The sequence below is a fragment of the Triturus cristatus genome, chromosome 2_2 (genome assembly GCF_964204655.1).
Source record: "Triturus cristatus chromosome 2_2, aTriCri1.1, whole genome shotgun sequence".
NCBI classification, from domain to species: domain Eukaryota; kingdom Metazoa; phylum Chordata; class Amphibia; order Caudata; family Salamandridae; genus Triturus; species Triturus cristatus.
The window spans coordinates 622,490,747-622,517,953 of NC_140582.1; the positions used below are offsets into that span (position 1 = coordinate 622,490,747).

At 44.1% G+C, this 27,207-nt stretch overlaps 1 protein-coding gene across 4 annotated transcripts in view; it reads left to right on the forward strand.

Annotated features, from left to right (window-relative positions):
* ANXA10 (annexin A10) overlaps positions 1–27,207 on the forward strand; it is a 514,604-nt gene that overhangs the window by 263,407 nt on the left and 223,990 nt on the right. For 2 of the 4 annotated variants that reach the window (XM_085643275.1, XM_085643276.1), the window contains 2 exons: positions 817–907; positions 14,836–14,915. The exons of the other annotated variants lie outside the window; for them this stretch is intronic. In XM_085643275.1, coding sequence (XP_085499401.1) covers positions 817–907; positions 14,836–14,915 — 171 coding nt within the window. The remainder of the gene's footprint in view (positions 1–816; positions 908–14,835; positions 14,916–27,207) is intronic. 4 annotated transcript variants of the gene reach the window in all.

Sequence of the window (27,207 nt, forward strand, 5' to 3'; positions counted from 1 at the left end):
CCTGAAGGCCAACCTTTGGAAAATTGAATAAAGCACTTGCTAGTTTTCGTTTCTTTGATAGCTTGCTTATTGATCACGAGGGAATGGAGAAATGAAGCATCTTCTAACTTTTTTGAGTGGCAAAATTAAATTAAATGGTGTCTGGCCATGGAACAGAACTGCCACAAATGAAAAGCTTTGTTGACTAGTTTAACAAACTCATGCTGAGAAAGTTGCATTCGATCTCATCTCAATTAATTATTTCAAACTTCATAAGCTAAGGAGTTGTGAATTGGTAGATGTTTTATCACTGATTTGGTTGGATCTGTTGCATTCTTTCCCGCCCTTTGATTCCTAAAAACCATAAAATCTCAGATTACTCTTCTGTGTAGACTGTTACACTGGATCTTGTGTGTCACTAAGCCACTGTCATGGTCGAAATGTTGTTGTTGAAATAAAGATATTCCCGTGTGACTCATCATTATTAGCCACAGCAGCTGTTATGTACAATGACTATCTATCTGGGACCTTCAGTTGTGCAATCTTAATAAAAATCACCCATTTTAATCCCAGACCTCGGAAATTAGTTCAGAGCAGATTCGAGTCACACACCTACTCAAATAAAGCCCTGCCAATAAACTACGAAAGTTTTATTACGTAAAGACCCGTTACAATGCTGCAAAGCCTTGATAAAGTGAGAAGTGTTGAGTGAAAGAGTTTCATAAAGATGTCATGCAATGACTTCTTCCTACAGAACATATTTAGACACGTTGTATGTTCTTCTAACTCTACAGGTGAATCCTAAAGCCATCTTTTTGTTGTTTTTCATGTTTCTAGGGGCTGGGAACCGAGGAAAACTGCCTGATTGATATCCTTGCCTCAAGAACAAACGGGGAGATCTTTCAAATCAAAGAATTCTACTCACTGCGTAACTACCAGTTTATGTGATACATCATCAGAAGATAGACATCCCAAACCCGCTTCTTCACGAAGTCTACGGGAATTTGTGCATCTGTTTACACTTCCGCTTTACACTGTCACGCGACTGCTCCCTTTACCCTCCCTGCATCCTTTGTCCTGACTATCAATGGGTGCCTTTTGATTCACTGCCGCCCAGATAACTTTCATTCAATGTGTCACACTTTGGCGTTGGGAGGGAGTGGGGGAGCAGAACACAAACCATTTTGTTGTGTGTAAAAGGCCGATTTATTGAAACAGGTGCACATAACATTAAACATCCCTGGCAACTGCCTTACAAAACTTAAAGCCTCACTAATACATCCATATTCCTTACCCCCGCCCCTAAGATCCCCTGAACCCGCCCCCACCCTGACATTACAATTTACACGACAATACAAAGCATTGCATTAAAATGATCACCTTTAATTCTACCCTTCACTTAACCAACATCCTCTGCCTGCCTCTCTACAACAGTAAATCCGCAAACTTGTCTAACTGAACTTAAAATAACCTGCCTACCCTTTCCCTGTTGATAACCCCAACTTCAACAATGACCAAAAACTTCTGCCAACCCTGGAAAATGTCAATAAACCCTGTACTGCACCTGTTCCAAGGGACAATACATGCTACCCCTTGCTCCCCTGTCCCAATGAAAGGCAGCCAAAGCCAAAGAGATAAATGAAAAAATTATATTACAAAAAGAAAAAAGATGGAGGGAGGGAGGGAAGGGAAAAACTAACTACCAAAATGCTCCCAGCCACCAGATCACCAAACCTAAAATGGTGGCTTGGAGCAGGAGCCCAAAGCCCTTATAGTTGGGCTATAATTGGGCTATAAAACCAAATAGACCAATATGACAAAATGGAGAATCGTTGCACGCCCCCCCGCCCCTCCCAAACAGCCCAGGTGGGAGACGTCCCTGCGGTCAGCTACACCCCCAAATCCCCCTTGGGAGGGAGGGGGGGAGAAGACCACAAACCATTTTGTTGTTTGTAACAGGCTGCTTTATTGAAACAGGTGCACATAACATTAAACATCCCTGGCAACTGCCTTACAAAACTTAAAGCCTCACTAATACATCCATATACCTTACCCCTGCCCCGAAGATCCCCTGAACCCGCCCCCACCCTGACATTACAATTTACACGACAATACAAAGCATTGCATTAAAATTATCCCCTTTAATTCTACCCTTTACTTAACCAACATCCTCTGCCTGTCTCTCTATAACAGTAAATCCGCAAACTTGTCTAACTGAACTTAAAATAACCTGCCTACTCTTTCCCTGTCGACAACCCCAACTTCAACAATGACCAAAAACTTCTGCCAACCCGGGAAAGTTTCAATAACCCCTGCACTGCACCTGTTCCAAGTGACAATACATGCTACCCCTTGCTCACCTGTCCCAATGAAAGCCAGCCAAAGAGTTAAATGAAAAAACTATATCACAAAAAGAAAAAAGGTGGAGGGAGGGGTAGAAGGGAAAAACTAACTACCAAAATGCTCCCAGCCACCAGATCACCAAACCTAAAATGGTGGCTTGGAGCAGGAGCCCAAAGCCCTTATATTTGGGCTATAATTGGGCTATAAAAACAAATAGCCCAATATGACAAAATTGTGAATCGTTGCACACCCCCGCCCCTCCCAAACAGCCCAGATGCGAGACCTCCCTGCGGTCGGCTACCCCCCCAAACACCCTTTGGGAGGGGGTGGGGAAGAAGACCACAAACCATTTTGTTGTTTGTAACAGGCTGCTTTATTGAAACAGGTGCACATAACATTAAACATCCCTGGCAACTGCGTTACAAAACTTAAAGCCTCACTAATACATCCATATACCTTACCCCTGCCCCGAAGATCCCCTGAACCCGCCCCCACCCTGACATTACAATTTACACGACAATACAAAGCATTGCATTAAAATTATCCCCTTTAATTCTACCCTTTACTTAACCAACATCCTCTGCCTGTCTCTCTATAACAGTAAATCCGCAAACTTGTCTAACTGAACTTAAAATAACCTGCCTACTCTTTCCCTGTCGACAACCCCAACTTCAACAATGACCAAAAACTTCTGCCAACCCGGGAAAGTTTCAATAACCCCTGCACTGCACCTGTTCCAAGTGACAATACATGCTACCCCTTGCTCACCTGTCCCAATGAAAGCCAGCCAAAGAGTTAAATGAAAAAACTATATCACAAAAAGAAAAAAGGTGGAGGGAGGGGTAGAAGGGAAAAACTAACTACCAAAATGCTCCCAGCCACCAGATCACCAAACCTAAAATGGTGGCTTGGAGCAGGAGCCCAAAGCCCTTATATTTGGGCTATAATTGGGCTATAAAAACAAATAGCCCAATATGACAAAATTGTGAATCGTTGCACACCCCCGCCCCTCCCAAACAGCCCAGATGCGAGACCTCCCTGCGGTCGGCTACCCCCCCAAACACCCTTTGGGAGGGGGTGGGGAAGAAGACCACAAACCATTTTGTTGTGTGTAAAAGGCTACTTTATTGAAACAGGTGCACATAACATTAAACATCCCTGGCAACTGCCTTACAAAACTTAAAGCCTCACTAATACATCCATATACCTGACCCGTGACCCCGCCCCCACCCCTAAGATCCCCTGAACCCGCCCCCACCCTGACATTACAATTTACACGACAATACAAAGCATTGCATTAAAATGATCCCCTTTAATTCTACCCTACACTTAACCAACATCCTCTGCCTGCCTCTCTACAACAATAAATCCACAAACTTGTCTAACTGAACTTAAAATAACCTGCCTACCCTTTCCCTGTCGATAACCCCAACTTCAACAATGACCAAAAACTTCTGCCAACCCTGGAAAATTTCCATAACCCCTGCACTGCGCCTGTTCCAAGCGACAATACATGCTACCCCTTGCTCACCTGTCCCAATGAAAGCCAGCCAAAGCCAAAGAGATAAATGAAAAAACTATATCACAAAAAGAAAAAAGGTTGAGGGAGGGGAAAACTCACTACCAAAACGCTCCCAGCCACCAGATCACCAAACCTAAAATAGTGGTTTGGAGCAGGAGCCCAAAGCTCTTATAGTTGGGCTATAATTGGGCTATAAAACCAAATAGCCCGATATGACCAAATGGAGAATCGTTTCACGCCCCCTGCCCCTCCCAAACAGCCCAGATAGGAGACCTCCCTGCGGTCGGCTACCCCCCCAAACCCCTATTGGGAGGGAGGGGGGGAGAAGACCACAAACCATTTTGTTGTGTGTAAAAGGCTGCTTTATTGAAACAGGTGCACATAACATTAAACATCCCTGGCAACTGCCTTACAAAACTTAAAGCCTCACTAATACATCCATATACCTGACCCGTGACCCCGCCCCCACCCCTAAGATCCCCTGAACCCACCCCCACCCTGACATTACAATTTACACGACAATACAAAGCATTGCATTAAAATGATCCCCTTTAATTCTACCCTACACTTAACCAACACCCTCTGCCTGCCTCTCTACAACAGTAAATCCGCTAACTTGTATAACTGAACTTAAAATAACCTGCCTACTCTTTCCCTGTCAATAAACCCAACTTCAACAATGATCAAAATCTTCTGCCAACCCTGGCAATCTTTTAATAACCCCCACCACCCAGAAAGTGGGCGGAGAGAATCTACCCCAACTTTCTGCCCCCCGAAACAGGCTAGCCAACCTATGTCCTTTGTGAAATGCTTCTGTATGTTCAGGCACCTAGCCAAGACCTCCCTAATCTCCAATAAATATAGATCCATACCTAGCCTTGACAAATGCACCCCGTCATCTCAATAAAAAACTCCACTGACTCAAAATGAATGTCCTTATGGCTAACTCCCCCAAAACCCAAGCTTCTACAAAAACAGGAGATTTCAGTATTCACCTTCCACCTAGCTTTGTCGATGGCACTCGGGTGCAAGGCACCCCTCCACACCCTGTGTGGCACAAATTCTGTCCACAACACATGGCACCCTGCCCACTGTTCTTTTAATAAGGTCAAATCGCTCTTCATTGCCCTCATCAAAACAACCCCTTTTTCTCTGCACAAGTCATTTTCCCCAAGATGAACCAACAGAACATCTGGGCACCGACCCCCTACCATCCATCTGTTCAGACAAGGAATCAACTTCTTCCACAGCATACCCCCTTTTCCCCTCCAGACACCCTAAAACAAATGGTCATTGAAACCCATGTGGGCCCCAAAATAACTCTTGCACGCCCTGTACGTGCGCAAATTTGACAAAAGAATGCCCCACTATCCAAATGGTCAATTCCTCCACGTGCGGGCCAGGCACAGAACCTGAAACGAGAAAAAATATAATGAGACTCACAAATGGGGGGATGACGCATGCGCCTACCCCGTATCCCGTCTAACATAGCGCCGAAAAGAATCAGAGAACCAGCGCCCCAATTGCATGATATCCTCTCGGGCACAACCCCTGTTGCACGCTTCTGTTGCCACTCCAATCCAAAAAGAATGAGGCCCATAAAGCGTCCCATCCAACCCAATGTGTTGTAAAGCCTTCCGCAACACCACTCATAGCTGATAGTCCGTCTTTTTGTGCCCATGTTCATGTTTAAACACCGCCCCCTCCCTGGACCCGCCTGACAAAGCAAACCAGCGTCGGGCCCAACGAAGCGGGCATGTCACCAGAGGAACTGCTGCCTCTAACTTGACCCATCTGCCTTTTCCCTGCTGATCTGTTTTGGATCTAAAAAGCTCAAGGTTTGGGATGACTCAAACCTACGTAATGCACAGCTGAAGACGCTAAGGTCTCAATGGACTTCACAATGTTTTTTTTTAAAAACTCAATATCAAGATGCTTACAAACAAACTAAACCACAATTTCAATGAAAATTAAAGGCAAAAGACTTGTATTTTTCATTAATACAAATGACATTACTCAAACATAATTGCATCCTCATAGGTTGATGATGTAATGCCATACGAAACTCAATGCCTCAATGATACAAGAGAATGAAATATACATTTCAACATAAATCCCATTTCAAAATAAGTCCCAATGCATTTCGGGTTATTATGAACCCTTCTTCAGGGGTTATTTAACATCGTCGAAAGAAAGCTGATTCTGAGGGAATCCTCCATTCAGAACTACAACAAAAATGAGAATAACTCATGAGAATTCCTATATGGTACAATTCAAAATGTCTGAAATAGGATTTGCACTCAAAGTAAAGGGATACTCCCACTTAACCCCGTGCACCAACAAAAGCATGTTAAATGTGCGCAGTGCCACTGGAACTTAGTCATGCATAAACTAAACAACAAACGAGCAAAACAAAAAGACTCAGCTCGTGAAAAATGAAGCAGTGCTAAGGTTACAGAGTCTTTGGTGCATCTTTCCTGCTTACCCGACGGAAAAAATGCCAGAAATCGGTGTATATGGGATCTGAATTAGGATATCAAAGAATCTAGGCACGAAGTGCCGAGACAAAGTTAGTGTAAGTGCAGGTCCCCCATGCGTCCGGTGTACCAAAAACAGAAAGAAATCCTGGGTGAGAAAACTAATCAGTGAAAGATTGAACAAACTAAATTCAAACAAATCATGTGTCTCTTGTGCTTACCCGACTCAAACAAATTACTGGTAGCCGGGTTACTCTGAAAGAACAGAGCGATAAATGCCGCTAAGATTTCCCCTGGGTTATCTAACACAATCTACACAATGCGCCGAGCCCGACTCAAAAGAGGAAGAGACCAGACTCGCGTAGTTACGATGTCAAGGCTTACCGATAACTATAAGGTTGAAACGTCTGTGCCGACGAATGGAGGAGCTAGAAAGTAAATAAGGTTGTCACTACATCTACCTAGAATTCATAATGTTAAGCATAAACTGATAACAGACTAATATCTGCGAGCTCACCTCTCGTGTTAAAATGGTATGCTTCCTTTTTTGTTCTTAGTTGCCGCCATCTGCGTGAGTGTAAACATATGCGCGTATAGCACGTTTTAAAGGGGCGGAGGTAAATGTGAAGTTCGAATGGGAACACTCACGAAACTTTATTGAAAACCTAACTATGGAACAATAGGATGAAATGCGCCGATAAAAAAAGATACGTGTCTGCTGATGAAATCACTATGTTAGTGGTGATGTAGATCTACATATTCGAGTAATAGTGACTCGTGAGATTCAATCTATGATAATAATGATAATCGTGCTATTACATTGTGAACATACTGATGTGTGCTGAGTCTAATCCTAAATGAGATTCAATCGATGAACCCCTCTGTAAAAAGAGTGATAGTAAGTACCTGTTCGTTTCGTAAGGGTGAGCTAATTTAGCAAGGAAAACAGAAAAGGAGAAAAAAAGAAAGAAGTGAGTGCAAATCCTGTACAAGTGAATGTGCTGAGAGTGTAGTTTACGCCATTCAATGCCCTTGCGGGCTTGTTTATGTAGGCAGGACCTCAAGGAAAATAAAAACACGAATTGTGGAACATAAAAGCATGATTCGGAACAGGAATCCAGATTCATGTCTAGCAGCACAGTGGGTGAACACATCACACACAATACCTCAGTTGAGTTTCACTATTTTAGAAAAAATTGACGCAACTCCAGGCATAGATCAACATACAGCCCTAGCGCGCAGAGAGACCTTCTGGATCAAATATTTAGGTACGGTGATCCCCGGGGGGCTTAATGATCATTACGAACTTTTATGTTTTCTATAATATAATTCTTTGAATTCATGTGATGAACATGTTTATTAACCCCACTGTATGTTCATATTAGCACTGTGCTAATATTTCTCAGAGAACATTCACGTGTACAGGATTTGCACTCACTTCTTTCTTTTTTTCTCCTTTTCCGTTTTCCTTGCTAAATTAGCTCACCCTTACGAAACGAACAGGCACTTACTATCACTCTTTTCACAGAGGGGTTCATTGATTGAATCTCATTTAGGATTAGACTCAGCACACATCAGTATGTTCACAATGTTATAGCACGATTATCATTTGTATTATCATAGATTGAATCTCACGAGTCACTATTACGCGAATATGTAGATCTACATCACCACTAACATAGTGATTTCATCAGCAGACACGTATCATTTTTTATCGGCGCATTTCATCCTATTGTTCCATAGTTAGGTTTTCAATAAAGTTTCATGAGTGTTCTCATTCAAACTTCACATTTACCTCCGCCCCTTTAAAACGTACTATGCGCGCATATGTTTACACGCACGCAGATGGCGGCAACTAAGAACAAGAAAGGAAGCATACCATTTTAACACAAGAGGTGAGCTCGCAGATATTATTCTGTTATCAGTTTATGCTTAACATTATGAATCCTAGGTAGATGTAGTGACAACCTTATTTACTTTCTAGCTCCTCCATTCATCGGAACAGACGTTTCAACCCTATAGTTATTGGTAAGCCTTGACATCGTAACTACGCGAGTCCGGTCTCTTCCTCTTTTGAGTCGGGCTCGGCGCATTGTGTAGATTGTGTTAGATAACCCAGGTGAAATCTCACCGGCATTTATCGCTCTGTTCTTTCAGAGTAACCCGGCTACCAGTAATTTGTTTGAGTCGGGTAAGCACAAGAGACACATGATGATTTGTTTAAATTTAGTTTGTTCATACTTTCACTGATTGGTTTTCTCACGCAGGATTTCTTTCTGTTTTCGATACACCGGATGCAATGCGGACCTGCACTTACACTAACTTTGTCTCGGCACCTCGTGCCTAGATTCTTTAATAAGCTAATTTAGATCCCATATAAATGCACCAAAGACTCTGTAATCTTAGCACCGCTTCATTTTTCATGAGCTGAGTCTTTTTGTTTTGCTCGTTGGTTGTTTAGTTTATGCATGACTAAGTTCCAGTGGCACTGAGCACATTTAACATGCTTTTGTTGGTGCACGGGGTTAAGTGGGAGTATCCCTTTACTTTGAGTGCAAATCCTATTTTAGACATTTTGAATTGTACCATATAGGAATTCTCATGAGTTATTCTTATTTTTGTTGTAGTTCTGAACGGAGGATTCCCTCAGAATCAGCTTTCTTTCGACGATGTTAAATAACCCCTAAAGAAGGGTTTATAATAACCCGAAATGCATTGGGACTTATTTTGAAATGGGATTTATGTTGAAATGTATATTTCATTCTCTTGTATCATTGAGGCATTGAGTTTCGTATGGCATTACATCATCAACCTATGAGGATGCAATCCCAAACCTTGAGCTTTTTTCATTACCAAATAGGGGTTAGGGCTAAAACCCCATAACGCGATAGCACGCAAACAAGTAGTCACACGATTTAGTGATATTGCACTAACAGCACTAACAGTACAAAAGAACCCTTACATGGAGTGCAGGCCCATCCATTCATATCCTGTTTTGGATCTAGCCAGCCAAATCTGTAAACCAGACTCTTAAACCAGACTCTTGTGGAGACACGTCTTGCCACACTACCCCCCCACCGTCCTTGTTGCCCAGAAGTTCAGACACCCTAAATGCCCCCAAAAACATCCAAAGCATTAGTGTAGAGAACAAGCAAGTCTCGAACTAATCCCTGCAGACCACCGGTAAAACTTCAATCACCCGTGCCAAAGTCTGCCAAGAAAGCTATCTCCGCAGATGACGTCCCCCAGCATGCTCCTTGGCCCACCCCTCAAATATCCTTCTCCCCAGTTCACCTGCAGATGGAGGGTAACCCCATAATAATTTACCCATGAAAGCTATGCCCGCCAGTTTCCCGGCGATTGTCACCCAGGATAAATCCTGCTCAATGAGACCGAGAAAGAACTGAATTACATCTTCTGACCGCCACCAGACCTTCACGTGCCGCTGGGCACCTGATGCTAAGAAGTCCCTCCAGGCCAATCTGTATGATGACCACGTAGCGGCTGACAACAAGCCTAAAACCAACTGTAGCATCCTACATACCACAAATGAGCGGACATTGGTGTTAACATCCTTTCTGCCTCCTTGGCCACCCCACGGAATCTCCCCCACTGTGAACGAGACAAAGCATCAGCTGTGTCATTGTCTACACCAGGTACGTGTAAAGCCCTGAAAGGAATGTCATGTCTCAGGCACCCCAACACAAAAACTCTTAACAACTTCAGAATTTGCTCGTCCCTCGCTGACTGCCTATTCACAATCTCGACCACTGTCATGTTGTCTATTCTAAACAAAATGGTCTTGTGAGCCAACTCCGCCCCCCAAAGTGTTATTGCAACCACTAAAGGGAAAAATTCCAAAAAGGCTATGCTTCTGCCTCCACTTCTCCACGGTGGCGGCCACTGCTCTTCATACCATCTTCCCTGCCAATGCAGGCCAAAGCCTTCGCTGCCTGCCGCATCAGAAAAAAATGTCATGTCCCAAGTGACGTTATCCTCCCTTGCCAATGGCACTCCATTAAATGACTGCAGAAAAACAGTCCACATCCTCAAATCCTCTTTCACTCCCGCCGAAAGGCGCACATGGTGATGAGGTAAGTGGTGTCCTGCTAGTGCACGCCGCAGTCTCCTACAAAAAGTCCTCCCAGCCCGGACCAGCCTGCATGCAAAATTGAGATGTCTTAACAATACTTGAATGTCCTTAATTGTGACTTTATCTTTTGACATTATTCTACTAAACATCTCCACCATTTTCTCCTTTTTTTCTGTTGGCAAGCGAGCCCGCATTGCCACTGAGTTGATTTCTATGCCCAAGGAAGACAGGGCAGTGCTGGGTTCCATTGTCTTCTTCGGTGCCAAAGGCACCCCAAGTTCCTCGGTTAGTGCTTTGTCCACGTACCATTTCCCATCGAAATGGATAACCAGAAGATCCCAATCATCCGGATGGACTGGAAGCAACCAAAATGCCGACTTTATGTCAGATTTTTCCATTGCTGCAGTTGCGTCCACGGTCACTACCAGTGACATGGCCACGTCAACTGAGGAGTAAGAGACGAAGGCTGCCTCCTTGTCATTAAAATCATTGACCGAAGTCCCCTCTGGCCATGACAGATGCTGAATCAATCTGTATTGCCCCTCTTCTTTTTTGGGCACTACCCCTATTGCCGAGACAATCAAGTTTTCTCTAGGCCAATCATGAAGGGGCCTGCCATTCTCCCTTCATGCAACTCCTTATACAGTTTGTCCTGCACCACTTGTCTGTGTTCTGCCACTGATTTGAGATTGTCAGCCCACCGTCTCTGTCTTGGTCCTCTGTAACCCAAACAAAACCCTCATCTGAACCCCTTCCGTAGTACTCATGCAGCTCTCAAGTCCTCATATCACCGCAGCCCCCTTCTAATTTCTCGAGTTTAACTGGCGTACAAGGTTTTGGGCCCAGGTACCCCTTCTATTGTTTGTGAATTGCTGTGGGTGACCTGCTGTGCTATTGCCCGACTGATGCCTCCGCTGGCCTCCCTGTTGTTGTCCACCCCAGCAATTGAACAATGCATGGCTGCCGCCGCATTTCGAACACTCGTGCCGAAACCTGCAATACTCCTGCGTGCACAGACCTTTATTAAAGTCCCAGCTCGCCCCTCCTGACCCAGACTGTGTCTTTCCCATGCCCCCCACTCCTCCCAGGGTGGGCTTTTCCTGAAAGGTCCGGAACACTGTTGGTAAGCCGCTGGCTGTTAATATGGTTTTTCCCCCTTTCGCTGCACCCATGGTATGCTTCCACAAATCTGTGTCGAGTTCCTCCCATTTAGCTTCTGGTTTCCAAGCCATTCACGCTCTAAACTCTTCATCATATTGTGCCCAAGCGTATCCACCCCCAGTGATCTGGGCCTTTCTAATCACATCCATGTATAAATAAAGCTACGCAGTACTCCGGTAACTTCTCGCGTAAATCAAAAACGCAGCCGTCCAATTTTCTATCGTCAATGGTACCGATGGCCTCTTGGCCAACTCGTACTCTTCTTCCTTTTTTTCCAGAGTTTTTTATATAGCGCGAACTAGACCCGAATCCAATCAGGTATCAGAGCGCTTTACATAGCACCAGTTATGTTACATTAGGACACACATTCATTCTTTGTTAGGCACGGGGAGATTAAGTGATTTGCCCAGAATCACAGGATGTTCAGCGTCATTGATCTTACTTCTCTATGTAAGAGCTTTAGCATCTCAACATATTCCCCTTTCCACATGCGCTCTTTGGTTGACAGCATTAAGTGCGCCCCAGGGGTTTTGTCTCTCCCATGTAAGGGAGTTCTTTCATTTTTAACTCTTTGCTCTCAGGGCCCTCTTTTTTGTCCCCCATTTTAACTCCATCCCTTTCAACTGTGTCCATATTCGTCCCGCTTTCAACCTTAGTACTTTTAGTGTCCCCTGTCCTGAGGTCCTACCCCAATGTCCATCACGTATTTACCTTTCTGTAAGTGCCCCTCAACCTACCCCCGGCCCACCTCCCCCCCTGTCCCTACTGACACCATCAAAGGTCTGCCCCGCACCCCAACAGCCTTACCTAGCTCCAAGGAGGGTGCCCGTACAGATGCAGTCCGCCTTGCCAGTGGCTCTTTCCATTCCGCTATCCACGGGGCCCTTACAGGTTATCCGCCGGTGCCTGTAAAACACAAACCAAGACGTGAGAGTGTCGCCCCTTTCCCTGAACCTCCTCATCTTGCAGTTCCCCTTTCTCAAGACTCTCTTCCTCGTAGTCTAACTCTATCGACTCTCCTACCTGGAGCCAGTCATTAGCCAATTCTTCCCTGCAGACCCTACCGGACCCGCTGTGCCCTCCTGGTGGTGGAGCCGACTGTACACATCGGCACTCCCCCAGGGCCCCTGTCTCTTCAATATCATTCCGTGATGGCACGGGGGTCCACTGTGACCCGCCTTTTGTTGGGGCCAAAGAGGTCGTTCTGGGCCTTCATCTGCTGGCCGTGCCAGGTTCCCTCGCCGGTACCAGGTGTGCTGCGCTAGGGTCCACCCTCACTTCACCTCAGTGCCAGTGGGCCGCTCCCAGCCCTGCCAAGTCAGCTGTGCCACACCGCTTCTTGCCCTGCAACAAAAACGTTTGGTCTGATGTGCTGGGTCCCTTGCCTCTACCCCCTTCGCCTACCCCGCTGACCTTCACCCCCCTATAGCTCACCCTATCCTGCTCCTCCTGCCCTGTCCCCTCTACCAACCCACTGTGGGGAGAATCCCCCCGTCCTCATCCCTACTCCACTCCAACATGGCTGCCACAGTTTTTCAAGCCGGTCCCAAACCACGACCCACTCCTTTTATGAACCCCCCACCCTGGGGCCCCTCAACAGGCACACCCCTATAAACCCCTTCAGCCTGACCCCAGGCTGGCGCTCCCATCGCCAAAGACCCTCCCTGTGCCAAGTAAGCATCCAATTGGACCACCCTGTCAAGACCCCTCACCTGCTCGTTCCATGCCGAGAAGATGTCCAGTCCCTCCCAGGCTTTACCCCCCCCCCCAGCCGGCTCCAATTCGCCCGGCAATTCATCTTCTGACCCTGCCCCACCTTCCCCCATCCCTGGGCCCTCCAACCCCACCCAGTCCCCCAAGTCCCAATCCCCCACAGAATAGCCCCCCTGCCCCGCATTTCTGACAGACTGTCCGGGGCATACTGCCCCATCCAATTCCCCCACATGTAAAGAAACACCAGGGGTCCCCTCCCTCCCTTCCAACTGTGCCCACTCCCTATCCCTCACCAACCCCTCCCCAAAAGAAAGAGCCCCCACAGCCCTGGGCTGCTGCCAGGCCCGCACACCCTCCATTCCCTGCTCCCGACCCCAAAGCCCCCAGGCCCACACCGCCTCCAGAAGTATGCTCCCAGTTTGAGCCCCTAGAAGCCGGAGAGAACTCCCAAGTGCCCCTCCTAGCCCACAGGCCTTCTAACGCCTGCTCCAGGGATTAAGATCCCGCAAATCACCCTCTGACAATTGACCACACCCCCGCTCCCATTCAATCTATCTGCGGGAGCGGGGACTGCTTCTGGCCACATACTCCCTCAACAACGTGGGCCTTCTTCGCCGCTTCACCTTTCAAACCCCGCCCCCACCACCCCTCGGACGCACAGTGGGCACAGAGCCAGCATTCCTTGCTGTCCCAGAGGCCAAAGGAGGCCTCCGGGTTCCGCTGATGCAGCGGCTCTCTCTTTTCTGGGCTTACCGCCCGACACCAACAACCCGCCTAAAGGAGTCGAGGCCCCGCCCCAAACCGCCACCGCCGCAAAACCTTCCCCACCCTTGGGCCTTACAGACGCCCTCGGGCCGCTCTTTTGCCACGTGAGCAGCCCCGTTCACTCACCGGTGATGATTGTTGCCGTTTAGGCTAAGTGCAGACAGCCACAGCCGCAGCTACCCCCGCTGACGCGCACCGCGCAGGCCGCACGACCCTGCCGCCTCAGCAATGATGATGTCCATTCGACTGGCCTCACTCAGAAGTTGCAATGCCTCGAGAACACGATGGTCTACCATTTACAGGTATGATGATAATCTAAATCAGATAAATACCTCACCCGTAAAACGACCCCCTACTCCTACCTAAAACTAGCCTGACAAGAAAAACTAACTACCAAAACGCTCCCAGCCAGCAGGTCATCAAACCTAAAATGGTGGCTGTGAGCAGGAGCCCAAAGCCCTTATAGTTGGGCTATAATTGGGCTATAAAACTAAAAAGCACAATATGACAAAATGGAGAACAGTTGCCCGCCCCCTGCCCCTCCCAAACAGCCCGGGGGGGGAGACCTCCCTGCCGTCAGCCACCCTCCAAACCCCTCTTCTCTTTTTGTATGCTGTATTGTGTCACGTTGTGCGTATGTAACACAGCGGCATGAAAATGTATCCTGTTTTACCACTGGGGGTCCATTGTAATTAACTTACAGTTTAGCTAGAATTTGTGTTGCTTTTCTCTTCAGAACTTGTGAAAATCTCTATAGAAAATGTCACATTTTTTTCCAACAGAATACAACAGTGACCTACAGGGTGACATTTCTTCTGAGACATCCGGTCATTTCAGAGACGCGCTCATGAACCTTGTGCAGGTACAGTCAACACATCATATGTTTATAAAACTGAGCCGTTTCTTTACTAACTCTAAAATCATGGTAGTGAAAATTTCAAAAGTCAGCAGCATCAAATTTAACAAATATTGGCAAAGATATCGGTTCGGATGCTTCCATCCATTCAATCACCTCTCCATCAGCCTAGGCCCTCAATCACTTATCATCCATGCACTTACTCAATCACCCTTGCAGTCGGGCATCTATCCATTCGCCCATTGCATCATTCTAGCATTTGTACACTCTCCTATCCACAATACCACACGCACAACAGAGACACTGTCCTTGATATCACACACACAATAAAAAGGGATTTTCATAAATCAGCTAGATCGGTTTCCTTTGTTCCTACTTTGTGAAGGGAGTGTGAGTCCATCCAGTACTGTGGATTTGCTAGCCTGTGAAGGGTGTGATGTCAGGCCCATCTCGCTGCTTCCTTTTGCTGCCAACATCATCGAAAAGGCTGTCAACAACCAGCTAGCACACTTCATGGAAACCAACAACATCCTAGACACTTCTCAATCCGGATTCTTGACCAATCACAGAACCGAGAAACACCCTCCTCGAAGCCACCGGTGACATCCGCGCCCTCCTCGACCAAGGCCATACGGCAGCCCTCATCCTCCTGGACCTATCAGCAGCCTTTGACATCGTCTCCCAACGAACACTGGCAACCAGGCTCCACGACGCCGGCATCCAAGGAAAGCCCTTAGACTGGATAGATTTTTCCTCTCAGGCAAAACACAGAGAATAAGACTCCTGCTCTTCCTCTCAGAGCCAACAGAGATCAAATGTGGAGTACCCCAAGACTCCTCCCTCAGCCCGCCACTCTTCAATGTCTACATGGCCCCCCTCGCAACCATCGTCAGAAACCATGGGCTCAACATTGTATCCTACGCCGATGACACCCACCTCATCCTCTCCCTTACCAAGGAACCCGACATCACCAGGCACAACTTCCAAGAAGGAAAAAAGGACTAACAGTGGAACCTTCACTTAACCAGCACCTAACCTACTATCACTCTGTCTGTAATGACCCTGTGTGTGAGGGAGAAACGTGTGCACACTCAGTGGCACCCACTGTTGAAATGCCTATTCCCTTAGGAATCCAAATGTATTTACATAAAACAAGAGGTGCACCACAGATAATTGGTAGACATGAAAGTCCTTTGTCGTTAATTAATTTTCTTCAACAGTCATACCTTATAAACATTTTATTTTTCAATTTAAATAATAATTTCAAAAAACATGAGCAGACAGTTCGTATGACTTTACAAAACAGACCAGCCGACGCGTTTCGTCCTGAAACAGGACTTCTTCAGGGCTGTCGAACAATAAACAGAAAAAAAAATATACATGTAAATAACATACACATAAAAAACATATACATATTATAAAAAAACTTATACACAAATATAAACACCATAAATATAAGCTCCATAAAAGCAATGACAAGACAGAACGACATTATTTCCTAATAGTTAGAAACACTAATTTCAATTACAAGGTACATTTAAACCTAATAATCATTTTGTTTACACCTACAGACTTAACTTAATGCATTTCAAATAATGTATCACATTACAGTCTAATCAAAGTACTACCACATTTGCAGGACCAGATCAAAGAGATATGCCTTTATTTTTTAACTAAAAAACTTAAGACAAATAAAGACAAACACAAATAGGTAACAAAGATACCAATAGACAAAAACCAAACAGAAGGAACAAGATGAGGGAAAGCTAACCTACCACTAGAATCGTATCGTCAGATATAGAGGGACGAGTCCTCATGAATTTCTTCTAGTTCTTAAGTTGAGTAACGTTGGGAGACGTTTGGGAACAAAATGTCATTTAACAAAATCTAAGATAGAAAAAAAGGGGAGGGGGAGAGGAGCAAAGAAAGAAAGTGGAACACCTAGGGTCAATCATGATGCTTAGAAAAGTAGAAAGAAACAAAACAGCAATTAGCTCAGTAAATGGTATATACCGGAAAAACCAAATATAACTCACAAGAAAACGCCAAAAAAGTAGGTCAAATCCTCGTTGATTTTTCAATCCTTAAGTGGAAAATATTAAAAGGCAATGTAGCATTCAGTTGGCGCTAAGTGAAAGAGAAACAGAGAAATAGGGCACCTAAGGTAAAACATGAACTTTTATAACATTCATGGAGAAAGCTAATACAGTGGTAAGTGTATTCTCAAGCACAGTACAAGATGACTTACAATTGGGCGCAAGGGCAGCGTCAATAATATAACCGCCAGACTTCAATAACTTGTAGTCCACAAACAATATAACCATATGGGCTCTAGACGACGGGGATGTTGGTATGTAACATCGTCCCAGAAGTCTGAAAGGAAAATGAAAGGAAATACAATTATAAGCAATATGCAAGGTACTAAGATAAAACAATCAAAGGGGAATGATATGCGCTTTTCATAGGCTAATCCACGCGTGTCTTGTACAGTATGGATCTAGGGATTAATGAGATAAGAGACAATGCGTGTGTGCAAGAGTACCAGAAAAACAAACGAAACTGATTAAGGTACAACAACAAGTTCAAGCGGGCAAAGCGTGTTAGAGTTTCCAAATCTCACCACAATATAGTAATTGCAGACTAATAGAGCACCGAGCAGTCTCCAACAAACAAGGAGAGAACCAGTATACAAAGAGGTAGCCTGGCCCAATATCCCGTAGTTTTTTAAGAGTGTATCAAGGTGCGGGAAAGCGAAACCCGTAGGTGGTGGTCATGGTAACAAAAGGACGCCATATAATAGGCGTATACACCAGCGGCCATCTTAAATTGGTCTATTGAACTGGTCTATGCTCTCATAGAAGAGCTTGAAACATACGTGAACTACGGCGGCCATATTAAATAGGTCTATTAAGCTCGTTGATGCTCTCAAATAGAGAGCCTGAAATGACCAATAAACCTTAATTCATGAAAGCTCCAACTCAACATACACACATACAGTCAGTGAGTTGAAATTATAGTATGTACGAAGCACCAGAAAAAACAAGCAAAACTGATTGAAATATCAAACGAAGTAAAAGCAAGCAGAGCATCATCACGTTTCCGAATCTTACCGCAATATGATATTTGCAGAGAGGTAGAGCACCGAACAAACTCCAACGGGCAGGACGAGAACCGATATACAAGTGAGTAACCTGGCTCTGTAGCCTGAAGTATTTAAATAGTGTGTCAGGTGGCGGGAAAACGGCCACGTAGGAAAAAAAAACGCCGGAAAATATGCGAAACTACCGCGGCCATATTGGAATGGCCTGTGCTCTCATTGAAGAGCAATAGATGACCAACTGACCTCATGTCTTAAAGGCTCATGCTGGCCAGACACACATGAGATTGTTCAGATGATTTTGAATTATTATGAGGAGATGCGAGAATTCGCGAAGAATGGTTATTCTAACGAGCCCATGTGGGGAATCTGATTTGGTAATTAAACGGCGGCCATGTTGGCGCAATGCGTGATCCAATTGAAGAATGTCCATCATTCCTTAAGTTAGACCCTATGAAGGACCGAGGGAGAGGCAAGTATCATATTACTTGTCGACAACGGTTGTTCTATCGATTCCAAAGAAGAATATAATTTAATACGTTGCGGCAGTAATATTAGCGCAGTACGTAATCCAGATAAGGAGCATCCAACATGTATTTAAATTTAACCCAATTGAGTATAGAGGGGGAAAAGGGTATCCTATTAACGTAATATAGCTATTGAATTACTTAGAAGAGTGGGGGGCAGGGCGATCAGAGTATATAACAGCCCCATTTTCCACGATCTAATGATGCCTATATAGAAAGAAAGTTGGTTATCATATCTATAACTAAAGATGAGGCCTGACATACCTCACAATAATTGTGATGAGACTACTAAGAATCGAGGGGTGAAATTCCCCTTAAGTAATGAAATATATAATATGGTTGAAACAACAAATGAGTAAAAATATGTAAACTTAAATAGTACAAAGTGTCAGGTTCAACTTCCATCTGTATAGTGTAATAATTGCTAAGCTAGTTGCATCAATCAACTCTGAACGGACTATTTATCTCAAAAGCTATTTCCATAGAGGTTGTATGATGATCCCTGTCACAGGGAATTTACCACTCTTGGGGTCTATCTTGATTCCAACAGAATAAGGCCCCTCTAAAGAGCCCTAACAAGATCAATAGTGACAGGGTGGGATTAGTGAATGGAGAGAACACTTTTTAGAAGTTAAGATCAGGGTCAGCCGAGTGCGTCATAGATATAATTGAACAGACAGCAGGGAGACTAACAGGGAGACACATATATTCTAATGACAGGCATACAGTTGGTTTATACAGATTTCAGAGATAAGCCAAGTAGAATGTTTAACTTGGGTTATATAATGTAACTTCCTGTTTTCCACCTGCAATAATGACCACAGAGCTTTATCAAAGAAAATAATGCATTTCATCATCGGTATTAAATCCAAATTCCACACTTCTTAGTTTACAGATCCATCCTGCCTCATTTCTTCTCAGTGACAATTCCCGATTACCTCCCCTCACATTGTAGGGTATATGATCTATTCCCATGAACCACAGTTCATCTTCATTTGTGTGGTTTTCCTGCATGTGATATGTGAGTGGGTATCTCAAGTCATTGTTTCGGCGGGCCCTGGCATGTTCCTGCATTCTTATTTTCAAAGCCCTTTTAGTGCTGCCCACATAGATCTTGTTACAGGGGCAGCCTAACACATACGTTACATATTTCGAATTGCAGTTGATTAGGTGATTTATTGTGTAATTACGTTTGGAGTTGAAACTAAAACTTTTAGTTTTGTTTTTCCCCAGTTTACACATGTTGCATTGGTTACACGTATAAAAACCGCGCGTCTTGGACTGGAGCCAGGTTTGTGGTTTCAGGGTGGTGACATAGCTGGGGCACAGTATGTTACGTAGATTTTGCCCTCTTCTATATGTGACCTTCGGTTTTGATGGTATAATATCTTTGAGACCTGGTATCTCAGTCAACAAGTGCCAGTGTTTTCTTAAGATATTATATATCTTATTGCTACGGTCATCAAATTGAGTCGTAAATGCAATGGGGGCTTTTTGAAGTTTCCTCATAGGTTTAGGTGTTAAAGTGTCTCGTCTCGGGATCTTCAGAACTTTTGTTTGGGCTTTCTTTAATACTGTTTCCGGGTAGCCTCGATCCCGGAATCGTTGCATAGTTTCATCTAGGTTCTGGGAGAAAGTTTCTTCTGTACTACAATTACGACGCATGCGGATCATTTCCCCATAGGGAATGTTTGAGATGACATGTCGGGGATGTGAGCTTTGATAGTGCAGTGTACTGTTGCACGCCGTGCTCTTCCTGTGGGTGCGGCTGTGTATAAAATCATCCTGGATGAAGAACGTAATATCCAGGAAATCTATTTCCCGCTGACTATAGCTGATGGTAAGTGCCACATTAAAGGGATTGTCATTCAGATAGTTATGATATTCCATGAGAGAGGTGGTAGGTCCATCCCACAACATGATTACATCGTCGATGTACCTACCCCAGAAAATTACATGCTCCATCCATTTGGCCGCATGTCTGCCCCAGGCATGCTCCCGCTCATACCAGCCCATAAAGAGCCCGGCATAAGCGGGAGCAAACCTTGATCCCATGGCCGTGCCCTGGATTTGATGGAACCATGTGGAGTCATGCAGAAAGAAGTTTTTTGAAAGGATGATGTCAGTCATTTCCAACAAAACTTCATTATGGGCATAGTGATCAGCTGTTCTTTGTCCCAGAAAGGATTGAAGTGCTTTTATCCCAAACTCTTTTTTAATACAGGTATATAGGCTGGCGACGTCCATTGTCACAAAGAAAAGGGACTCCGACCACCTAAAACCTTCAAATTTGCCCAGAATGTCTTTTGAGTCTTTAATGTACGCGGGTAAATTCTGTACTAGTGGCTGAATGAAGAGGTCCACATATTCGGAAAGTTTCTCCGTGGGTGAGTTGACTCCAGAGATGATAGGGCGGCCTGGTGGAAACTGGCCGCCCTTGTGTATTTTCGGGAGGATGTAAATGCAGGGGAAAGTAGGTTCTGAGACTATTAAGTATCTAAGTTCTTCTTCACTCAACAGACCAACTTCACCCCACTCATTGAGTCTCATATTTATATATCAGTTGAGAGTGTTAATAGGGCTTGTCAGTAGTTTGGTGTAACAGGAGGTGTCGGACAATTGTCTATCTATTTCTTTCATGTAGTCTTGTTTTTCCATGATAACTACGTTTCCCCCCTTATCAGCCTCACGAATAACAATGCTTGGGTCTGATTTAAGGTTTTTTAACGCCGCATTTTCCATGGAGGTGAGATTGAAAATTCTCTGATGAGATGGTATGGGATGCTCCATAAGATTGTAAAAACCTTGCGTGACTCTTTGTCTAAAAATATCTATGTTAGAGTGAGTGCCAACGGGGATAAATTTGGACTTTGGTTTTAGGCCGCTGTCCACAGACATATCCTCTACAATTTCTAGTTCATTTCTAACAAGTTCGATATTTACAGACGTTTCAAATTCGACAGACATCATACTTTGAATAGTATTTATTTCATGAACAGTGTGTATGGGATGTACAGTTTCTACATTAGGAATATCACAGGTAGACATATTTCGTGCAAAATGATCCTTAAGTTTTAACGAACGAATGAATTTGAATAAGTCAACAAATATATCAACCTCCCCACTCACTTGATTGGGACAAAAACCAAGTCCCTTACTTAGTACAGAGATTTCATCATTGGATAAGGTCCTAGTTGACAGATTGACAATCATGAGTTCCTTATCTACACTACCCGTCTTGTTTTCTGGATTCATTAATTCTCTGGTTTCCTGGATCTGGTCACTCTGCTCACTGTTTCTGATCTCATCTTTTTGCTGGTGTTTCTGTTTACATTCCTGCCATCTCCTCCCACCCCTTCTGACTTTTGATCTTTTGTTCCAGTTCTTGCACCTAGTCTCAGTCTCTCCATTTCCAATAAAAAATTATTATTGGGCCTGTTTTCAATTTCTGTTACTTCCACTAGGTCCTCAGTTGCCACGGAACTGGCCACTGATGATAGTGAGTTTATACTACTGGAAGAAGTCAATTCTGAAGTATTCTCCCTTGGTCTTTTGCCCTCTCCTGAGATTTTAACATTGTCATATCTGGGGGAGAAAGTGTATACTCTCCCATCCCTGTAATCCTTGTCATCTCTTCTAATCTTCTTCACCTTCTTATCCCTCAGGTACGTTTGGTATCCCTCCAAAATTCCATCTAGGATCGCATAGTTTTTCTTTACTGTTTCCTTTAGGTCAGACTCTGCTATTTCCTTCTCTAGTTCTTCAATTTCCTTTTGTAATTTGAGTCCCTTTTTCTCTGCATTTTTGATTAAAATGCGCATCATATTAATAGAGGCATTATGGAGGTTTCCCTCCCAGTCCTCCAGTTGTTCCTTGTCTAAGTCCTCGAACGTTGGAAAAATTAAAATTCGCAGGCCCCGTGGTATTTTATCATTCTCAATATATTTTTCCAGGGTGGTTCCATCCCACCACCTGGACATTTCGTGTTTTTTCAACTTTTCTAATCTTTGAAACTTTAGTTTCAAGCCCTCTGCTTTTGGGGCATTGGCTTCTGAACCTCTTGGTCTTGAACTTGTTGCAAAGAGGTCCTGGGCCAATTCCTGTCGTCTGTCTTTAAAGCCAGGCATTGCTCAACTTTAACCGAGATATCAGTCAAAGAACTAAATGATAGTCAAGTTATAAGAGTTCATTAGTGCTATGGAAGGGAAAATAGATTTAAGAAAAAAGGACTAACAGTGGAACCTTCACTTAACCAGCACCTAACCTACTATCACTCTGTCTGTAATGACCCTGTGTGTGAGGGAGAAACGTGTGCACACTCAGTGGCACCCACTGTTGAAATGCCTATTCCCTTAGGAATCCATATGTATTTACATAAAACAAGAGGTGCACCACAGATAATTGGTAGACATGAAAGTCCTTTGTCGTTAATTAATTTTCTTCAACAGTCATACCTTATAAACATTTTATTTTTCAATTTAAATAATAATTTCAAAAAACATGAGCAGACAGTTCGTATGACTTTACAAAACAGACCAGCCGACGCGTTTCGTCCTGAAACAGGACTTCTTCAGGGCTGTCGAACAATAAACAGAAAAAAATATACATGTAAATAACATACACATAAAAAACATATACATATTATAAAAAAACTTATACACAAATATAAACACCATAAATATAAGCTCCATAAAAGCAATGACAAGACAGAACGACATTATTTCCTAATAGTTAGAAACACTAATTTCAATTACAAGGTACATTTAAACCTAATAATCATTTTGTTTACACCTACAGACTTAACTTAAGGCATTTCAAATAATGTATCACATTACAGTCTAATCAAAGTACTACCACATTTGCAGGACCAGATCAAAGAGATATGCCTTTATTTTTGAACTAAAAAACTTAAGACAAATAAAGACAAACACAAATAGGTAACAAAGATACCAATAGACAAAAACCAAACAGAAGGAACAAGATGAGGGAAAGCTAACCTACCACTAGAATCGTATCGTCAGATATAGAGGGACTAGTCCTCATGAATTTCTTCTAGTTCTTAAGTTGAGTAACGTTGGGAGACGTTTGGGAACAAAATGTCATTTAACAAAATCTAAGATATAAAAAAAGGGGAGGGGGAGAGGAGCCAAGAAAGAAAGTGGAACACCTAGGGTCAATCATGATGCTTAGAAAAGTAGAAAGAAACAAAACAGCAATTAGCTCAGTAAATGGTATATACCGGAAAAACCAAATATAACTCACAAGAAAACGCCAAAAAAGTAGGTCAAATCCTCGTTGATTTTTCAATCCTTAAGTGGAAAATATTAAAAGGCAATGTAGCATTCAGTTGGCGCTAAGTGAAAGAGAAACAGAGAAATAGGGCACCTAAGGTAAAACATGAACTTTTATAACATTCATGGAGAAAGCTAATACAGTGGTAAGTGTATTCTCAAGCACAGTACAAGATGACTTACAATTGGGCGCAAGGGCAGCGTCAATAATATAACCGCCAGACTTCAATAACTTGTAGTCCACAAACAATATAACCATATGGGCTCTAGACGACGGGGATGTTGGTATGTAACATCGTCCCAGAAGTCTGAAAGGAAAATGAAAGGAAATACAATTATAAGCAATATGCAAGGTACTAAGATAAAACAATCAAAGGGGAACGATATGCGCTTTTCATAGGCTAATCCACGCGTGTCTTGTACAGTATGGATCTAGGGATTAATGAGATAAGAGACAATGCGTGTGTGCAAGAGCACCAGAAAAACAAACGAAACTGATTAAGGTACAACAACAAGTTCAAGCGGGCAAAGCGTGTTAGAGTTTCCAAATCTCACCGCAATATAGTAATTGCAGACTAATAAAGCACCGAGCAGTCTCCAACAAACAAGGAGAGAACCAGTATACAAAGAGGTAGCCTGGCCCAATATCCCGTAGTTTTTTAAGAGTGTATCAAGGTGCGGGAAAGCGAAACCCGTAGGTGGTGGTCATGGTAACAAAAGGACGCCATATAATAGGCGTATACACCAGCGGCCATCTTAAATTGGTCTATTGAACTGGTCTATGCTCTCATAGAAGAGCTTGAAACATACGTGAACTACGGCGGCCATATTAAATAGGTCTATTAAGCTCGTTGATGCTCTCAAATAGAGAGCCTGAAATGACCAATAAACCTTAATTCATGAAAGCTCCAACTCAACATACACACATACAGTCAGTGAGTTGAAATTATAGTATGTACGAAGCACCAGAAAAAACAAGCAAAACTGATTGAAATATCAAACGAAGTAAAAGCAAGCAGAGCATCATCACGTTTCCGAATCTTACCGCAATATGATATTTGCAGAGAGGTAGAGCACCGAACAAACTCCAACGGGCAGGACGAGAACCGATATACAAGTGAGTAACCTGGCTCTGTAGCCTGAAGTATTTAAATAGTGTGTCAGGTGGCGGGAAAACGGCCACGTAGGGAAAAAAAACGCCAGATAATATGCGAAACTACCGCGGCCATATTGGAATGGCCTGTGCTCTCATTGAAGAGCAATAGATGACCAACTGACCTCATGTCTTAAAGGCTCATGCTGGCCAGACACACATGAGATTGTTCAGATGATTTTGAATTATTATGAGGAGATGCGAAAATTCCATGCGAGACTGCTTTCAACCCTTCCAAGAAGGGTTGAAAGCAGTCGCGACCTGGATGAAGAACTACGTCCTGAAGCTCAACTCGGAGAAAACAGTCCTCATCCTCGGCTCCACCCCCTCTGCATGGGACGACACCTGGTGGCCCTCCTCCCTCGGAAACCTATCCACCCCAATGGACCAGGCACGCAACCTCAGCATCATACTCGACTCACTCTTCCCTCACCATGAATTGCCAGATCAACGCCGTATCCTCCGCATGCTTCAACACCCTCTGCACACTTCGCAAGATGTTCAAGTGAATCCCCTCTGACTCCAGGAAAACCGTCACTCACACACTCATTACCAGCAGACTGGACAACGGAAACACCCTCTACGCCGGAATAAACAAAAATTTCCTTTGCAAACTCCAGACCATCCAGAACGCCGCAGCCAGACTCATCCTCAACATCCCACACCATAACCACATCACCCAACACTTCCCCGACCTCCACTGGCTCCCCATCGGAAAAAAAATAACCGTCAAGCTGCTCACACATGCCTACAAAGATTTTCCAAAAAAAAAACCTATAACCGATCCTTCTCTGGAATGGCTCCTAGGATCTGGAATGCCTTACCCAGTGAAACAAGAATGAACCCTTCTTCTGCCGCATTCAAAAAAGAAGGGAAAGCGATCCTCATGGCCAAATTCACATGAACTTTGTTGCGGTTTTCTGTATATTATGTTTGGTGTTTGTTTGTTTGTTACTCTTCAGTTGTCACTATGTATAGCTTAAGCTTTATGACTTTCAGAACTGCACCTTTAACCTATTAAGCGCTCTGTTACTCGCAAGAGTCTTGTCCGCGCTATATAAAACTTTCAAAATAAAATAAAATAAATAAAATACAACGCCCTCCACAACACCGGACCCCAGTACCTCAACGACCGACTCTCCTTCCACATCCCCAAGAGATACCTCTGCTCAGTCAACCTCGCCCTAGCCACCGTCCCACGTTTTTACAGGACCAGAGCAGGTGGAAGATCCTTCTCCTACCTCACAGCCAAGACCTGGAACGGACTCCCCCTTCCCCTCCAACGGACACTGCAGCAACTCAGAAAGGACTTCAAAACCTGGCTCTTTGAATGATCCCTATGGAGCTGCACACACCCCACCCCCAGCGCCTTGAGACCCTCACAGGTGAGTAGTGCGCTCTACAATACCCTGACTAATTGATTGATTGATTGATTGAGCGTGCTGCCAGTACAGTTTGTCTGGTACTCTATGAGGATTGCGAGAGTGTTTGTGGTAGTGTATAACTCCTAGACTGTGAGGGGTGTGAGACGATATCAGGGAGTGAGACGACTACTCAGTGAGAGATGTGAGACTGCTGTTAGTAGTGTGTGACTACTTATTTGCAAGGTGCTTTAAAGTGCTGACAGTAGTGTGGGTCGTGGTTGCCAGAGTGCTGTCAGTAATCCCATTCTGGTACTCTTTTATGGATGGATGTGAAAGCGTTGGTGTCTCTGGGGGGTGTAATGATGCGTCCCTTAGTGTGTATTACTGTTACTCTGATGGGTTCGGGAGTGCTGTTAGTTGAATGAGACTGCTAATATGTGAGTAGTGTGAGAATGCTTCTGTTTTTGTATGGCTGATGATCCTCGATAGATGTGAAAAAGCTGTCGGTATTAAGGGTGTTTTGCTTTTCAATCATAAGAGCTTTAAAGGTTTCCTTCATATTTTCATTGAGGCCATAGCTAAAAGCATGCTGTGTACTTGTTTAACGATGGGTGAGTCTTTCAACTACGCAGCAGCAATAATTCCTAAGCAGAATTCTTTTCAACTATGCGTGAGCCATGATCGTCTACTTTCTCTAGTGACAAAGCCCCACTGCTTAATTTGTAAACGAATAGGTGCCAGGGCCCTTGCCAGGGACAGTACCAACACAACTAATAACCATCACACTCCTACAAGTGTGACCATTCAGACTATTCCGGGCACCTGACACCATAAGGATAGCTCAGTGGCAGGTATTAGTCCTTTGT